Here is an 18,695-nt window from a genome sequence, read left to right on the forward strand (position 1 = left end):
GCTGAGAGTGACCTCAGAAAATCATCAAGTTCAGCCACCTGCACTGTGGCAGGACCAAGTAAAGCTAGACCATACCTGACAGATATTTGTCCAACTGGCTTTTAAAAATTCCCTTAATATATTTGAAGACTATTATCAAGTCTCCCCTCCATCTTCTTATCTCGAAACTAAATCTACCCAGTTTTTTAGCCTTTCCTTATAGATCAGATTGTCTAGATCTATTATTATTTTTGTTGTTCTCCTCTGGACTCTCTCCAGTTTTCCACATCTTTCCTAAAGTGCAGTGCCCAGAAATGGACATAGTCCCTGCGTGCAGTGTTTCTTTGATATGTCCCACTCTGGAGAAGTTCAATTGCTTTGGGGGCTCTGTTTACTCACATATGAAGGGGTGGGACTTGGTGCTATAAACATATATGGCTTATTTTGATTGAAGGTTCCTGTTCTTGTTAGCTAATCTTACTGTTTAATAAATGTATTTAGTGAGATTTTATGTACATTTTTAAAACCAATACAAATAAATATCAAATATATGTCTGTATATTTAAAGATGATGAAAAACAACTGATGAATGTAGAGCCAATTCCTGCAGAAATGTTGTTGGAAACCTACAAGAGAAAGATTGCTGATGAAGGAAGACTTTTCCTTGATGAATTTCAGGTTTGTGCCTAGTCAGAAATATAACACAAATCCCAGACCCAGATATTATGGAACATGCCATTAAAAAGAATCTGTCACGTTCAATAACCAACCCCTTTTGTTTTATGTTCGCCTACATCTCAGATGTACCAGCAGGCTGGTGAATAAGGCACTTATCTGAGAGACATGCTCTGAATCAGGCAGAGCCAATATATGCCTACCATCTCAGATGAGTATGTACTCAGGACATCTAGCCGCTTGTAGTGCTACATTCTATTTTTAGTGCGCTAGCTGATCAGAGCTAGCACTGGTATGTCTTTTCAAGCTCGGAATTACACCCCCAGCTCAAAGTGTAGACACAACCTTAAGCTGAGCCAAGGTGGTCATAACTGCTGTGGGCTTTAGAACCCCTCAGTTTCTAAAGATTTTACTTTTATGAGTTGAAGTTAGAAGTGTATTTTTATTATTTGTTTGTTTGTTTGTTTTGTGGTAGTTTATAGAAGCCCCAGTCAAGAACCAAGGCCCCTTCATGCTGCATTTCAGAGCAGTTTTATTCATTTCTGTTCAGACTAGAATCCAACATGGAGCTTTTTTATTAGTCTTTTGAGGGAGAGAGAAGCATCTTTTGATTATATGAAAAAATATATTAATCTTTATATACCTTAATATTTGTTCAAAAGCTAATCAGCATGAATCATAATATTGTGAATAACAGAATGTTATCTTCCAACTGTCATTAAGAACTAATTAACAAGTATGTGAATTTTGTTGCCAGTTGAAGTTATCTAAAATGTGTTTCATGAATAAAAGAAGCATTATATTTTACAGAGCATTCCCAGAGTTTTCTCTAAGTTCTCAATAAAGGAAGCACGCAAAAACTACAACCAAAACAAAAACCGTTACATTGATATTCTCCCTTGTAAGTACTGAATGTGAATTCCATACATTCTGTAAATACTTCATGGTATTCGCTTACATCAATATATTGAGGCAACTTGGTTAATGATTCTATTACTTTGTTTTAAATTATCTAAACAGATGATTATAACCGAGTTGAACTCTCAGAGATGGATGGAGACCCAGGATCAGACTATATAAATGCAAGCCATATCGATGTGAGTGACTTCTCTCAGTAAAATTTTTGATAGACAAATGAAAAATGGTTTATATGTGTCCCATTTCAGGCAACAAATGCATTTGATTGACTCTTCTTGAACTGATTGTTTCCACTTCTTTAGTTCTGTCTTTATGCTGTGTTTGGTACTGTTGGATTGGTGTCCATATTATTGTGCATGTTAAATACGTAGATTTCTGAAGTGACAAATCTTTTTACAATCTTCATCTGCTATCTTTAAATGATTAGTAATGATACATATTTTTAAAATAGGGTTTCAAAGAACCAAGGAAATACATTGCTGCACAAGGTAAATTTTTACTTTATTTTTTATTTAATTCTTCACCCAATTATTCTGTAATCAAAGTGGTGGAGTCAAACGGTATTAATATATTTAAACAAAAATTGGATGGCCAGCATATGTGGAATTTAATAAATAAAGCAGTGCTTGACTGTTTGGGTTTGGGGAGTTATGACCAACCAAAGAAGGGAATTTGAGGACTGCAGAATAGACTTTTTTCAAATTATACTTCATACATATTGGCTATAAGTATTTGCTTTATTTTTACACTGGAGAATTTTTGTCCTCAGCCACACACCAATAAAGTTTTAAAAGTATGTAGACTAAGATGGTGGAATCATAATTAAGTCATTCAGTCTATGGCTAGTATTGCATGACCTTTGGATGGCTTCTGAGCCATAATAGGTATAGTAACTATGTTCTAGTCTTTCTGTGTTTCCTAATTTTTGGGAAGGGATCTCTTATCAAATACATTATCTGCTAGGCCCCAAGGATGAGACCACTGATGATTTCTGGAGAATGATCTGGGAACACAAGGCAACAATTATTGTTATGGTGACTCGCTGTGAAGAAAATAATAGGGTGAGTGTGATATCTCTCTCTCTCTCTCACACACACACACACACACACACACACACACACACACACACACACACACACACACACACACACACACACACACACTGCAGTATCCAGGAGGTTGCTCTGCTGTGGTGAATTATGCTGTTCTTTTTTCCTTTAAATGTTTTCTCTGCATTCAAGTATTTCTTTTGAATCCTTGTTCATTCTTGTTTTTACTCTCTATTTGTGATAGAATCTCCGAAACTGAATAACATTAACAAGCCTGCGTGGTTCTGCCTTTTAGAATATTTGATCAGCAGCATTCTCAATAATATCATCTGACGCACTGCCCTAAGGAATAGGGAGCTACATTCCATCTTCTTGCAGATACCCTTCTTCTAGAGAGTATAACTTGCCTCAAACTCCCTGAATTAGAATTTGCTGAGCTGCACTAAAATCTCTCTCCCTCTCTCCCACCCTTGCAGACCTGTCACAACTCTTAGAGAAAAGTGGGATATTTTGTATTTGGGACTTTCCTCCTCTTCCCCCAGCATCCTGTCCTAATGTCTTGACATTGCCTCCACAGTTCTCTGCCATTTTGTTTTCTGCACTCCTTTGGGTGACCAGATGTCCCTATTTCATAGAGACAGTCCCGATTTTTAGGTCTTTTTCTTATATAGGCTCCAATTACCCCCCACCCTGATTTTTCACACTTACTGTCTGGTCACCCTAGCCCTCCTTTTCCTACTTCTGAAACCAGACTTGGAGTTTCCCAGATTTTTAGGCCAATTCCCAATCTCAGTTATACCAGTGAAGCACCACTAGTTCCTACAGTGGAAGCAGTGATTAGGAGAGTGCTCACCACCCTGGTAGGACCACATGTTTCAGATGCAGATGGGAGTATTGATATTCTGATTGTTTTAAGGAAAAAAGTTGGCTGGCAGCATACATGTTTGCAGTATAGGCACACTGCCAACAGGAGTGGAAGGGCATTTGGGCATGAATTGTGAGAGTCGATGGTGCATGACTATTGCATCTGCAGCTATGTATATTCACTGACTAGAAATATAAGTAAGAGTCACAGACTGAGCTGCAATCTCTACTGTAGCCTTCAGGCAGTCAATGATTGTGCATGGACTGTGCAGCTGTTTTGCCCATACAGTTAGGTTGGAGGATAGGATTCCTTCCCATCTTGTTCTCTATGTAAATCCCTTCAGGCTTTGTGCATAAGGCCAGAATCTGGATCTTTGGGTTTTTAAATGTTTAACTAAAGCAGTGGTAATCTCTTTAAGGGACAAACTACAGTATTTATCAGAAACTGAAATGGTACTGAAGTATTGGTTATGTATTTTATCTAGTATTGATTTTATTTTATTTCAAGCTTTCTTCAGAACCTAATTTCACTGTCACTTTGATATCCTGCTTCTAATCCATTAACTTTGTATTTTCATAGAACAAATGTGCTCAATACTGGCCGACAACGGAGAATAGCACTGAAACTTTTGGGGACATTGTTGTGAAGAGCAATGAAAGTAAAACATGTCCTGACTACATTATTCAGAAACTGCATATTACAAATGTGAGTTGGCTTATTAATGTGAGAATAATTTGAATTGGTCTGTATAGTTGGTATAAAAGACTATTATCAGAGATTCTTCCAGAACAACAGTGACAGTTAGTCTTTTCCCCTGTTTCTACCAAGCAACATAGAGCTTGAGAGAATACCTAGTAGATGGTGTATAATGTCATAGGGCAAATATGAATTAGAAACTTATCTCATCGCTAGGATTTCCCTCTTTACCGTGGGCCCGGTATTCTCAACAGAAACACCAGTAACTTTCTGTTCTATAAGCCAACTGACAAGGCTGGATAAATTGTATGCAATATACTGTTGTTTTGTTAGAGATTTACCCCTTTTAAATTAGGAAAACTTGTTATTGGTTTATGAACATAGAATAATATATGTTTAAATTAACACTGAGACCACCACATTGAATATTATTTCCCCCTAGTAAATTCACTCAGAAATGTGGCTCTTAGAACCGTATTGCCTGTCCTTGTCTGAACTGTATGGGGACAATTACAGTTTACGATAACCTCTATTGTATTTATAAACTTCCGTGATTTAGAGCTATGAGGGGTCAATATGGGGTTTTCAAGATTTTTTGGCCAATTCCCAATCTCAGTTATACAAGTGAAGCACCACTAGTTCCTAGAGTGTAACTGAGTGTAGAATTTACTCTTTAGGGATACATTTTCCCCTTTTATTCCTTGCAACTTTATTTCAGTGGGGATACATAGCATGTTAGTCAGGGCACCATTTATTGTTTGTTGTGTTAGATTTAAGGACTGAATGTGCTGGAGGTTCAGGTCATCTTGAAACATAAATAGTATAGCACCCTCCCAGACCCATCTTGCTCCCATGTTTTCATCTTTAGGCTCCAGTTCTGCTACCTTTCCTCACATGGAGTAGAAGCTTACTCTGGGACTAGTCCCACTAAGCCTAAGATAGTTACCACTTACTGTGAGTAAGGTGGCCATACCAAGCCCCTTAAGTGTTAATAAAACTCTATGGCATCATGCATAGGAGAGACTCCAAATTACAATAGCTACAGTGTTGCAGATCAGAAGTAATATGAATTAATTTTTGTCATGTATCAATTTGTTTGGTGCTTGCTTGCTTGGCTGTAAGATCATATTAACAAAAAAATTAAAATTAAATACCTTGTGACTGCTGTCATGGCTGATTATCATTCAAAGTACTGTAAAATATCAGTTGATTTTTATGTAGGCTAAGAATGGAGAAAAAAGCAACAACTCAGGAACCCTTATGAAACTTCCAATCACATTTTATTAAAGCTCATAACCTAGTAGGAGCAACCGTACAATAATTATGCAAATTCTATGCTCTGATTGGCTACCTGGGACTCTCAGTCAGTTGCCTTAGGATTGCCAGCCCTCCAGGATTATTCTGGAATCTCCAGGAATTAAAAATTAATCTTTAAATTAAAGATTATGTCATGTCCAGGAATACAGCCAACCAAAATTGGCAACCCTATTTGGAGATTCACCTACTGAATAGGTATCGGGGAATAAGCAGATGGTCATTGTATAAATTAAATATCAGCTAGTCAGAGTGCAGAGTATTGCTTGCGTGTAAGATAAGCATACAGTTATGAATCAGTGGTAGCTTCCTAGCACTTTGCCTGGGTGAGAGAATTCAATTTCAGTATATTACATCCTAAACAGGCCTGGCTTCAGGTTAATATCTAACCAAGCACAAGGTGAGAACATGTCACATGGTATATTCAGACTGCCACAATGATGGTATAGTCTGCTGACTGCAGAATGCTTCCTGAGAGACAATAATACAGGTTTTATTGTTCTTCTGCTGTTAGATCTCTGTCACCACTCTCCATTCACAACAAGAGAATGGAAACAGTCAAGATGTATGTTGTTGTTTAGTCATTGTGATTCATCTCCATCATGTAGTCAATGGTGAAGTGCACCCCATTGTAATTTTTTTTCTTATTTGGATTCACAGTCATAGTTCCCCAGCTACCAAAATGTGTTTTCCCTTCTCCCTGATCCTGGCAACAGCACATTAAAGCAGGGTCTGTGACCCTATGGGACCTGGTATGCCTTAAGCCTTGAATACAGTGACTTAGAAATCATGAGCAGCCTCAGTGATTGTCACAGGTTTGACAGCCCCACTTCTATTCTGAGTTGCTGTTTTTAGACTTCCTTCATTCCTCTGTGGGTCTGTGTGACCTTAGCAGGTAGTTAAAAATACAGATGACAAAATAACCAACAAATACACTTGGCAGCACATAGACCTTTATGGTAACTTCCTAAATGATGTACAAGTACAGTGGAGAACACATGGTACATTCTACATAATCACAAAATAAAGTATCCTTATGATGATAATACTGGACTTCACCTTAGTGGATTGTCATTATAGTCTTTCTTCAAGTTATCACATGTTCCGCATGTATGGCTCTTATTTTTAACCACTTTTTTGTTATTAAAATTGGAAAATGTTCCAACTTCTGAAACCTTGGAAAGAATATGTGACTGTACAGTGTCTGGAATCGCTGTTGCAATACTAGATTCCTGCTGTACCTATTTTTCTGCTTTATTCTATACTTTGTATATTTACATTTCATTTTGGTGTGGTGCTAATGAAACAATTCCACGTTGTCTAGAGAAAGGAGAAGACACCTGGGAGAGATGTGACTCACATTCAGTTCACTAGCTGGCCAGACCATGGAGTGCCTGAAGATCCTCATCTTCTCCTCAAATTACGTCGCAGAGTTAATGCTTTAAGCAACTTTTTTAGTGGCCCAGTAGTGATTCATTGCAGGTAAATATTACAGAAACTCTCTAATAGTAAACAAATTCTAGCCAGAGCTACCAAGAAAAACAAGTCAGGGAAGGTTAGCAATAGTTGCTTAGACCAAAATTTTCAAAGTTGGTTGCTTTAAAGTAGGGCACCTAATCCATATTTACAGACCTAAATAAGAGGCCTGATTTTCAAAGGTAATAAAAAGCCTACAACTCCTATTCAGGTCAATGGGACCTGAGGATGCTTGCAACTTTAAAAAAGCAGACACTTATTTAGTTTGAAAATATTGTCCTTATTTATTTAAAAGATATTTAAAATGTAAGTTTAACAGACTTCTGAATTGTGGATTAATTTATTATAAGCCACACTCTTTGCACTGCTTTGCATCAACTTGCAGAACATGACTGGCATTCATCCTCCTCTCTCAATAACTATCACCTTGTCCTTGTCAGTGCTGGTGTTGGACGTACTGGAACCTATATTGCTATCGATGCTATGCTGGAGGGGCTGGAGGTGGAAGGCAGAGTGGATGTTTATGGCTATGTTGTAAAGCTCCGTCGACAGCGATGCCTAATGGTTCAAGTGGAGGTATGTTCTAGAGCTCGCTGCTTTGTTCCATTTATTAATCTCCCTCAGGGAAAGCCGTGCCCAGCTAGCTCAGCCTGGGTGAAACTAATCTGGCCATGATCTTCCATTGCCATTGTCTAGGGAAATATAAAACTATGAAAGACCAGGGGGAGGAAAGCCATCTATGAAGCAGGACTGGTCAGCATTTTCCAAACTTTGACATTTCAACCATTTAAAAAAAATTTAGAATTGCAACCAAAAAAAAGGGACAAAAATATATAGAAGCCTGATCTCTTTTGGCACCAAAATATGGACATTTTTGGGCAAGGTTAACTATGCATATTCACTATTTTTTTCTTTAGTGTGGGATTTTCAGAAGTACTTAGAAGCACAGGTTCCATTGAAAATGACTGATGGGACCTGAGCTCTTAACTTAGGTGGGTGTTTTGGAAAACCACACCCCAGATTTTCAGTTGTACAGCCTGAGTTACGTTACATTTTATTTATATTGCACCTTTGATCAAAAGCACTAAATGTTGCACTAACACTGCCAACTGCATTTAATTGACATAGCAATAGCTGGATCTACTGCCAATTTAATATAGCAACAGTAATAAGAATACATGAATATTATTATATGTTTTAGATAGCAAGAGCAATTTGAAAAATCTTTCTAATTATTATTTCCAATTTTTGAAATCCCCTCGTCCTTAAATTGGGGAACACTAGTCACAGTACATCCTGATCCATCAAGCACTGGTGGAATACAATCAGTTTGGTGAAACAGAGGTCACTCTCTCTGAACTGCACACCTACCTTAATAATCTAAAGAAAAGAGATCCTCCCAGTGACCCATCTCTGCTGGAAGCAGAATTCCAGGTAAATACAATAATGCATTCTGTTTTATTCGACTCTCTGTTCTGATTTTAAACAAAAAAGTGACATGCGGTAGTTTTAAATAAGCCAATAATTCGGAGTCAAATTCTGCCAACTAAATTGGTCATTTTAAATGAAATCAACAGATTAAGGAACTGCTCAAAGTGAGGGTGGCAGAATTAGATCCAATATTTGGTTGCTGGGGAATGGGGATGGGGCCAGATATTCATCTGGTCTAAATGGGCATAGTGACATTGTCTTCAGCTGAGCTAGGCCATTTTACAAAAATCTGGCCCCTGGAATATTCATACTGAGTATTACCAGTTCCAGTTTTTCTGATAGTAAATCAATATTTTGTATTTTTAATTATTTTTATCTTATTGAAAACATACAGTAATTCTTTTTTTTCCTCCAGTTTTTCCCCTTAGGGTTCGATAGCTTTATTTCTTTTTCCTTCTGAGACACTAGAGACAAAATATAATGGACAAGTATATAATTTCCTGTGGCTGAACCAGGAGTGTGTATAAAATTAAAGATTTAGGCTCCAATCCGGCAAGCTTTTCCACATGGATGCAGAACAAGCAACTGCCTGAGTAGAATAGCTTGTAGGATCAGGATCTTAGAGAGATGAAAAATGTTTTAAAAAATTGAATCTAGGGTTATCAATTTATTTGTAACAATAATGTCTTTGTGCCAATGTGGATGTGAGGGTGCAAATTACCACTAGCGATCCATGTATTTGACAAAAAATCAGTTTGCTTATGATGCCCACGAAAAGTGGGTACCATAGTTGGTAGATCACTATACAGATGTATTTTGTGTGGCATATATACTCTGGCAGTACAATAATAAACTTAATACATTAACTTTGTGTTCCTGGAAAAACTTTTAAAGTGGTGAAATGTCTTAAAGAAATAGCAATTTTGTTCCCTTTTTGTTAACATTGTTCATAAAATACAGCAGTTCAATCTTTTTAAATTGTTTCCTATCTGCATGATTTCTTATGGTACTGCACATGATAGGTTCAAGGATTCATAAATTGTGGTCCAGGCACTTCCATGGAATGAAATGAAGCAGTAGGGGACTGAGATATTAAGAGAGGAGATGGGTCTTTGAGAGTATCACAGTTTTATGAAGCTGGCAAACCATTGTTTAGCACATGGTGTGACCTTGTATGCTTTCTTTCCTTAGAGGCTACCATCCTACAGGGGATGGCGGACACAGAACACTGGCAATCGACAGGAAAATAAAAGTAAAAACCGTAATTCCAAAATGATTCCATGTAAGTGTTTGCGATGATGTCTGCTGTCAGTTTGTTCTAATTGTATGAAGGCTTCTTACAAAAGATTACGGATAAAACAGGACAGTAAATTGCCATATTGCTATGTACTCCACCGCAGAAAATTTAGGAAGTGAATGATTTATTACAATATAAGCTGTGAGGAGTCCTTGATTTATTTTTCCAAACGACCATTGTGGCATGTCTGCTGCCTCTTGCCTCTGTGCCATTGCATAACTGCAGAATAACTGCACTTTTTCTACATTCCCTTTCCATTGTAACAAAACTAAGAAGGGAGATGGTTGCTTTCCTCCTACCAATAGAAGCTATTGTTGTGACCCTTTTTTTTTCCAGATGACTTTAACAGAGTACCAATTAAACATGAAGAGGAGAAAAGCAAAGAGAGTGAACATGATTCAGAGGAATCATCTGATGAGGACAGTGATTGTGAGGAAGCAAGCAGATACATAAATGCATCATTCATAACTGTATGTATTCAGAGGATAAAACTACTTGTATCTAATATGCTTTCCGCTGATAGTCCCTATGTGCCAATTTCTGCTCATCTTACTTTCTCCAGTAGTCCTATTGGCTTCGTTAGCATGGTACTAGTTATGGGAGTAAGACAATCAAGATCTGGCACTTTATTTGGATGTTCATTTATAGACTGAATCACAAAGATCTTGTAATATTGGCTGTCCCATGGGAGAAAGACAGAGTTCTTACCTTACACTGTCCTAATCTATACAGCCTCAAAGAGTTAAATACTTCAATCATAATAGCCCTAAGTCTAGTGAATGTTGCAATAAACAGAGTGATGGTAAAATAATTATCTTTTGTAGTTTCTTTTAAAACTTGACTTTCAGCTAGGCTTTTCAGTGCCACCTATATTTTTGCCAGCACATATATGGGTAGACTTCCACCTATGTGAATTCCAGGTACACACAAGTAGTTATATATATTAATTTCCCTTACAGTCAATTTTATATAGTTTTTTGTGGGTACAAAGTTGGCCTAGTTAAAACAGAGGCCAGCATTGAAAAGCAAGCTTTTAGTGTCCCAGTCACAAAAGATACCATCTTTGGAGGGCCTTTGTTGGACACTAACAGATCTAACTGATTATAAGATTATGCAATGAATGGGATTTGTCTGAACTCTGTAGACAAAAATACAGCTAGCATATCTACTGATTGTAAATACTGTATCAGTTTACTAATAGATACAATGTTAGTCTGCATTGACTTGCTTAGCTACTCTATGATGTTGCTAGAGTCGTCACTCAATATCCAGTTTCTAATACCAACTGTGGTAAACCTTCTTTTTAACCCCAAAATACATTCTGCCTCAGATATTGGCAGTCTAAGCTTTCCCACAGAGCTGTACAAATGTGTCTCAACTTTGGCCTGGATAAAGGACTGCTAGTTATGCAGAGTCAGTCATGTGCCCACAAATTTTTATCCTTTCTGGTGACACTGTGAACTATTGCCAGTTGTGATGATGGTTTTTTAAAATGGATACTTGTCCTCTAGAAACTATGCTGAGACATTAACTCATTTCATGTAGGCTACCAAACTCCCTTTAGATGGTAAATACTTCTTTACATATGACAACTGCCTTTCAAATGAATTAGTAAAAATAAATCACATGTTCAAATGGTCTGTTTTTAGGGCTACTGGGGTCCAAAAGAAATGATTGCAACTCAAGGGCCACTACCAGAAACGATCAATGATTTCTGGCAAATGATCTTTCAAAGAAAAGTCAAAGTAATTGTTATGTTGACGGAGCTGAAAGATGGAGATCAGGTTAGTTTGTCATCTTCAAAGTAAAGTATATGATACAATACTCTTCAGAAGAGAAAAGAACAGAATTCCAATCTCTAAATTGCAATGAAATTCTAATTTCCAAACCAAAAATGTGACTCTGTCAGAAAATGACTCAACCTATCAACTATTTTGTTTTCTCATAGGATTTATTCCATCCTTATATTTTAAATTGTGCTGAAAGTTCATCAGTGATGTATTTTATGATAAAATGAAACTGAATAGTTATAGAATATATGCATCCTTTAAATTGATTTGGAAAGAAAAGCAGACATAATGATAAAGATAAGGACTGATTTATACTTCATTTCTAGCAACTCTGTGCACAATACTGGGGAGAAGGAAAGCAAACATATGAAGGTATAGAAGTTGAAATGAAAGATGTCAACCTGTCTTCTAGCTACACCATACGCTCATTTGATGTAACACATGTGAAGGTAAAGGATAAAAAATCACAGACGGGAATTTTACACTTGTTCTTCTATTTTAAACTTAGTCTTTTGTAAAGGGCAAACAAAATAAGGAACAACCAAAAGACAAGAACAAACGTTTGTGTTTTGCTAGCTGATGTTTTATTAGTTCCTTCCTTTAAACATTTTAATAGCCATTAAAATGTGATTTACAGTCACCATTGAATTACAAAGTCAGACATAAGTAAAATGAGGAATAGAGACCTCCCTGAGGCACAGCTCCCACCTTGCTCTTCTCTGTCTCCAGTGGACAGTAATTTATTGCTGGCCTGGTCCCACAGCAAGTTATGACACACTGTGAGGTAATTCAGTCAAGTCTCCACCCAGGCCCAATCTACTTCCTAAATGGATAGTAGTGGGTGCACAAGGTCTGAGTACCCACAATGTTGTCACACTTCGCAGGCATAGTTCAAGTCAGTCTAGTCCTAAGTGATTATCAGGGTTTTTTTTTAAATTAACGTGGAATAAATATAATGTGGATCATTATGTTATCCTTTGAATTTACTATATGTTAATCTCTGTTTTTAGAGGAAAGAAACTCGAAATGTGTATATGTACCAGTACCACAAGTGGAATAGCTTGGACCTTCCTGAAAATCCCAAAGACTTAGTCACCATGATTCTGAACCTCAAACAAAAACTTGCAGCTAAATGTGTCACTGAGGACATCAGATGCAGCCGTAGTGTTCCAATTGTCATTCACTGCCGGTGGGTCTGGGTGCTATAGATATTTTAGTGCATTTCTACAGTTTGGTTATATTTGGCAATAGCAGTTTCATAATTCTTACTGTTGCTTCTAAGCTTTCGTAAAGCCCGGAGACTAAATTCACCCTACAGTGTATGACAGCTTCTCCCAGCAGAGGGCTCCCATTGCAGACCTTTCACCTGTGTATCATGCAACATTGCAAAGTGGCCACAACCTCCCCTCCATTGAGACATGGTTTGGGCAGAAGGCAAGAACTATCTAAAAAGTAGATGTGCTGGCTGGTACAAAGCCATGACCAGAGAAAGGTCCGCTCAGCACATTCTTCCAACATTTTGTTGGCAGGGGTCCTAGTGAAGCTCACAGTGGCTTATAGGGATGCACCCACCAGCTGGAAAGGCCAGCCTTGTTCAGGGAGGTGTAAATTTCACCAAACCTAGTATATATGGACCTGGTTCCTTTGCTGGCCATTAAACCTCGCACATGGCTAGCTGTTAACATCAGTATGGTCCGAGTCTTATGTGTCCTGAGTTGGGAGTGACGTGAAGCACCAGTGCAGTGGCATAATGCCTCTTCAGGGCTCTGTGTTGCACTGGGGGGCAGTTTACTCATCTTGTAAGACAAATCAGCAATTCTGGCCACTGAGAGCATATTGGGGGTGGGATGGGAAAGGAAGAGTTATGGTTACACTTACTCCCTACCCACTAGTAAGCATCATTCACCACTGAGAGACCATTATGATAGTAGCCCTGTAGTCCCCAAGGGCAGGAGCTAAATCTGGTTGATCCTTACCGAGCTACAAAAAAGGGAGAATAGGCTGCCTTCCCCCCAGCCACCCTCACAATTGAATGGCTACATAAGGGCTAGCTATAATGTAGCACAGTAAAAATTGGATGTCCTCTTTGTATCTTAACGGTACTCTTGGTTACTATAATCTCATTCCAGTTAGAAATATTTCAGAGATAGGAATCTTTGTGATTGTTGTCAGTACAATAATCTTTAAAATAAACCTAACTGCTTGTGATAAATTGTACTGATTTTTGAATTCCAATAATGTGTATCTTCTAGTGATGGATCCGAACAAACTGGTGTATTTTGCGCCTTGTTGACTCTCTTGGAAAGTGCAGAAACAGAAGATGTGATAGATGTCTTCCAAGTTGTGAAGTCTCTTCGACGTGCCAGGCTAGGAATGGTCTCCACTTTTGTAAGTAAATCCTGTGAGTTAACCAAACAAGGCAATAGATTTGCTTATCTTTAGTCATAAACATTCTAATAACCACTGGCATTGTTTCTGCATAGGAAACGTATTGTAATTATCTCATGCGTAATTATTCATCAGCAGTTGTGAATTAGCTATTGGTGATAAGAAGGAACTAGTCTGCAGCCTATCCACAGCTATAATAATCAGTTTCTTGAAACTGAAAAGGTCAACAGTACATGTTGTTTGTAAACCATTAATATTTACGGGATTTAGGAGCACATCTTCCACTGAATTCCACGGGAGTTGGATGCCTAACTGCCTTAGGCAGGTTAGAAAATGCCCTCCTTATTTTCTGAAGAGTGCACAGAAGAAGCTGCTTTCCTGCTGCATGCAATATGCATTCTTCTCTCTGACAATCCATCTAAATCATCTAGATTTGCTAACTCTGCTGTGGTTTATTAGAGAACTGAACAGTAGACACTACCATACACTTAATCCACCTGCTTCATTCTCTTTAAAACACACTTTTGACATGTGAATCAAGAGGGATGGATTCTGCGAAACTGCCTTGGGACTGAGGTGATTATAGATAGTGACCTAGTACCTGATCTACCTGGAATTAGGGATGCCCTCAGTGCCGTGTCACCAAAAACTCCGAATTGAGCATAGCAGGGAGGTGCTTCAACTTCCTGTGGGCCAGTAGCCATAGAGACCACCTTATGCTGAATGTTTCAGTAAGATGGAAAGATTCGCATTGTCAACACTTAAGACAAAAAAAAAAATCAGCCATCCTGGCTCAATCACATGGCATTTCATCCACACTAATCCTTTCTTTTTTGTTTTAGGAACAATACCAGTTCCTGTATGATACTATTAGCAGCATCTACCCTGCACAGAATGGACAAGTAAAGAAAAACAGCAAGCAGGAAGATACAGTTGAAATTGACATTGAAGCAGATAAAACAAATCAGGAGGCTAATTTGATTACTATCGATATCACTTCACTGGAGTCAGAGGCCAATATGAATATGGAAGTGCGTGAAGATTCCAAATCTGCAGATGGCACTCAGGGAACAGAAAGCTCTTCAAATGGACCCAAGACTCCAGTTTTAACTGAGAGTGCATAGAAAAATATATGAAATTTGGATATACAAAGGCATCTTAAACAGAATAGGTAGTAGAGATTTGATCTTGAGTTAATTTTTCAGAGGTACGATATGGAAAGAATACTTGAAATTTGTGGATAATGTAATGCACTGTGAAAATTTAATTTCTGTGTAGATTTGCATTTTATTCCTTTCAAATTATTTGAATTATTTTTGATCTTTTTACAAATCTGTATATTGTAATGCTGATTTTCATTATGGTCTGGTATTCAGGAGTGGAAAGAAAAGTCATGCTACCTTTTTTCAATCTTATTTTTTGTTATAAGAAAGTAAGTAGCCAGGACCGGAATCTCTAATAATGTACAGTCATAAATATAAAGTTAGAAGTATGGCAAATATGAGTTTTTTTGTAAGTAATTATTGTCTTACTATCTTTAAATTGACTTAGTGGCTAAGGAGTATGGCCTGAATTTCAGAAATGCAATTCCTATTGACTTTAGTTAGGGTTGTGCTTGCTTTGCAGGTGCTTTGCAGAACAGCAAAGCCATATCTGGGCCATATCTTACAGATCCATTGAAGTCTATGGGGATTTATACAAGCTGAGTAATTAACTGGTCCCCCACATCCTTACCAATCTAGGACTGTAAGCTTTGCATTTTTCTAACTGGCCTCAAGATGTCCTCATTGCTCCACACAAATTCATCTAAGGTTTCAATATTTGAAAGAAGAAAGTCCAGAACTTGGAGTATTGACTGATTGGAGAAACTTTGGTAGTTAATTGAATTGATATTTGGCCACTTGAGATCCCATGTGTTACCACAACTGCTTCTTGTGCTATTTTTTTCTAATTTAAAGAGAGAGCTTCTGCAAAAGTGTCATACCTATTTCCAAAATACTATGCTAGTAATAGTACATGCTACTAGCACATTGCTGATTTTATTTAGTAGTTTCATATTATGTGATGATTTGTATGTTACAGTTTGGATTATTTTACTATTGCCTTAGTGGATTTCAGCCTAATCTTTTAAAGCCAAATAAAAAAGACAATTAATAAATTGCACAGTGGGAATTATTCTGAAATATGTAAAACTCTATGGCCAGGTCCACACTACAGCGTTAAATCGATTTAAACAGCATTAAATCGATTTAACGCTGTAACCGTCCACACTACAAGGCACTTAAAATCGATTTTAAGGGGTCTTAAAATCGATTTCTGTACTCCAGCTAAACGAAAGGAGTAACCCTAAAATCGATATTACTAAATCGATTTAGGGTTAGTGTGGACAGATATCGAAGTTATTGGTCCTATTCTTTTACTGAGCTACCCAGAGTGCACCGCTCTGGAAATCGATGGTACCCTGGGACCATGGACGCACACCACCGAAGTAATGTGCCCTAGTGTGGACGCGTAAAATCGATTTTATAAAACCTGTTTTATAAAATCGATTTTACTAATATCGATTTAAAGCTGTAGTGTGGACGTAGGCTGTGTAAAGTTACTTATATGTAAAAGAATGAAGGGTCTTGAAATGCACGTGCTCTTTGTAGACTATGCAAATAGGTTGGTTTTTATTTACACTCAGCACATAGTTTTGTAGTTCCTCTTATCTGCTGATTTCAGCAGAACCAATGGGAGTGTTTAATTCTTGTATCATTCGCTTCATCTGAAAAGATCAGACACTTTGCAATGGTCGGTAAGTATTAGCTTCCTCATCTGTAACATGAGGATAAGGAATACAGAAGTGATATTGTTATGCCGAAGGGTAGACCCCAGTCAGCAGGACTGAACTTGGGACCTCAGGAGCATGAGCCTCTACCGCATGGGCTAAAAGCCCGCTGGCTGTTAGCTAAGACTGTAGAGCAGGCTCATTTTATCTCTCTTTCTAAGTGGTCTCAGTGCCACTAGATGGGACAGAACACCACACTCAGAAGGTGTGTGGGTTACATTTATTCAAGGTCATACAACAGGTGGCAGAGCTAAAATTCCTAACTTTCCATTCCAATATGCTATTATTTGGACTACACATTCACACCAGCTCCTAGGTAGAGAGCCATGCCTTAGGCTATGTATACTTGATTAAAAAACACTGAATCTGAAAGCTGCCCAAAAAGTGATTGATCCCCTGAGAGCCAAAGAATGAAAGTGTAAAGGGGTTAACTTAATTTTCCAGTTTTCCTAGGTCAGATGCTTCATTCATTCTCTGCTTACACAAGTAAACATCTACTCAGCAGTTCACTTAAAGAAACAACAAGAATGCACAAACAGTGGGACCTTCCTTGCCTGCAAGTTGAACTTTCCTTCCTTTCTAGCCAAAGCCTCACTGGCTTATGAATTCTTTCAGGAGACAAGATCACCTATAGTCAAAGAGATTCAGGAATACCTGGCCCTGCTCAGTAAAACACAATTAGGACACCAAACCTGTTCGCATATTTTGAGAAGATCAATGTAGCAGAGTTGCAAATGTTGGGGGCAGCTTTGGGGATGAAGAGCTCCAACCTACTCCTGTATTTTCAGAGGCAAAGGCCACCAACAATTTGAGGAGTTTTCTGGAAAATGTGAATGCCCCATAAGTGAATGGGGTACAGATCAGGCTGATCCTGTGTTAACTGACCCCTCCCTGTGGCACAATCAGGGTGCTTGGCCTGCCTCTGAAACATGCAATCCTCTTAGTTTGTTTCCTCTGCCCACCCCATCCCCCCGCTAAGATTTGGTTTTCAGCAAATCTCTAGTTGTTTCCCAAGGTGTCATCCACCTAAAAACACCAAGAGTAATATGTGGTTATGTAGTATGTATGCACAAAACAGAGAATGTCAGAACTATAGGAAGAACTGTAAATATCTCCCAAGGCAGAAGACAGCTAGGCCCAGATCCTCAAAAGGTATTTAAACTCTTGAAATCAGTGGAAGTTAGGAGCTTAAATACCTTTTGAGAATCTGGGCCCTAGAGCTATATGTTCTTCTGGTGTAAATCAATGTAGCTCTACTAATTTGCAACATCTGAAAATCTGGACCCTAAATTCCTTTAAATTCCTGCAAAGCTGCTGGGGCTGTAGAAATTCTGGAGGATACTTATTGTTTGAGTTGGTTTCTGCAGGTGACTTAGTGCTCTCCTGACTTTTACGTATTTATTGCAAAAGTGCATGGCAGGCTGTGACCTGATTTATATAGACACTAGCAAAGAGAGATTCACAGCTCTGCTAAATCTTGTCTAATTCATACCCACATTACTATCCTATTGAACGGGTAATTGAATTACATTTAAATATCTCAGGTGCCTAGTGTAAACCACTTCTGGAGTAATGTTCTTTCTATTAACGGAAGGATAACTGAGCCCTTGGGTTTTAATTAGGGCTGTTGATTAATCACTGTTAACTCATGCAATTTACTCAAAATTAATCATGATAAAAAATTAATCATGATTAATCAGTTTTAATCGCACTGATAAACAATAGAATACCAATAGAAATTTATATAATATTTTTGGATATTTTTTCTACATTTTCAAATCTATTGATTTCAATTACAACACAGAATACAAAGTGTACAGTGCTCACTTTATTTTTATTACAAATATTTGCACTGTAAAAATGATAAACAAAAGGAATAGTATTCAATTCACTTCATAAAAGTGCTATCGTGCAAATTTATTATGAAAATGCAATTTACAATGTAGATTATTTTTGTTATGTAACTTCACTCATAAACAAAACAATG

At 37.8% G+C, this 18,695-nt stretch overlaps 1 protein-coding gene across 6 annotated transcripts in view; it reads left to right on the forward strand.

Annotated features, from left to right (window-relative positions):
• Window positions 1–16,041, forward strand: part of PTPRC (protein tyrosine phosphatase receptor type C) — a 106,737-nt gene extending 90,696 nt beyond the window's left edge. For all 6 annotated transcript variants that reach the window (XM_030572395.1, XM_030572397.1, XM_030572399.1 and 3 more), the window contains 16 exons: window positions 548–657; window positions 1,465–1,555; window positions 1,675–1,751; window positions 2,024–2,060; window positions 2,536–2,633; window positions 4,066–4,191; window positions 6,821–6,978; window positions 7,413–7,548; window positions 8,257–8,406; window positions 9,595–9,685; window positions 10,037–10,170; window positions 11,350–11,484; window positions 11,817–11,939; window positions 12,501–12,679; window positions 13,743–13,878; window positions 14,721–16,041. In XM_030572395.1, the coding sequence (XP_030428255.1) occupies window positions 548–657; window positions 1,465–1,555; window positions 1,675–1,751; window positions 2,024–2,060; window positions 2,536–2,633; window positions 4,066–4,191; window positions 6,821–6,978; window positions 7,413–7,548; window positions 8,257–8,406; window positions 9,595–9,685; window positions 10,037–10,170; window positions 11,350–11,484; window positions 11,817–11,939; window positions 12,501–12,679; window positions 13,743–13,878; window positions 14,721–15,002 (2,063 nt within the window). In that variant the 3' untranslated portion in view covers window positions 15,003–16,041. The remainder of the gene's footprint in view (window positions 1–547; window positions 658–1,464; window positions 1,556–1,674; window positions 1,752–2,023; window positions 2,061–2,535; window positions 2,634–4,065; window positions 4,192–6,820; window positions 6,979–7,412; window positions 7,549–8,256; window positions 8,407–9,594; window positions 9,686–10,036; window positions 10,171–11,349; window positions 11,485–11,816; window positions 11,940–12,500; window positions 12,680–13,742; window positions 13,879–14,720) is intronic.
• Window positions 16,042–18,695: the final 2,654 nt, after the last annotated feature.

This window comes from Gopherus evgoodei, chromosome 8 (assembly GCF_007399415.2).
Source record: "Gopherus evgoodei ecotype Sinaloan lineage chromosome 8, rGopEvg1_v1.p, whole genome shotgun sequence".
Lineage (NCBI taxonomy): Eukaryota > Metazoa > Chordata > Testudines > Testudinidae > Gopherus > Gopherus evgoodei.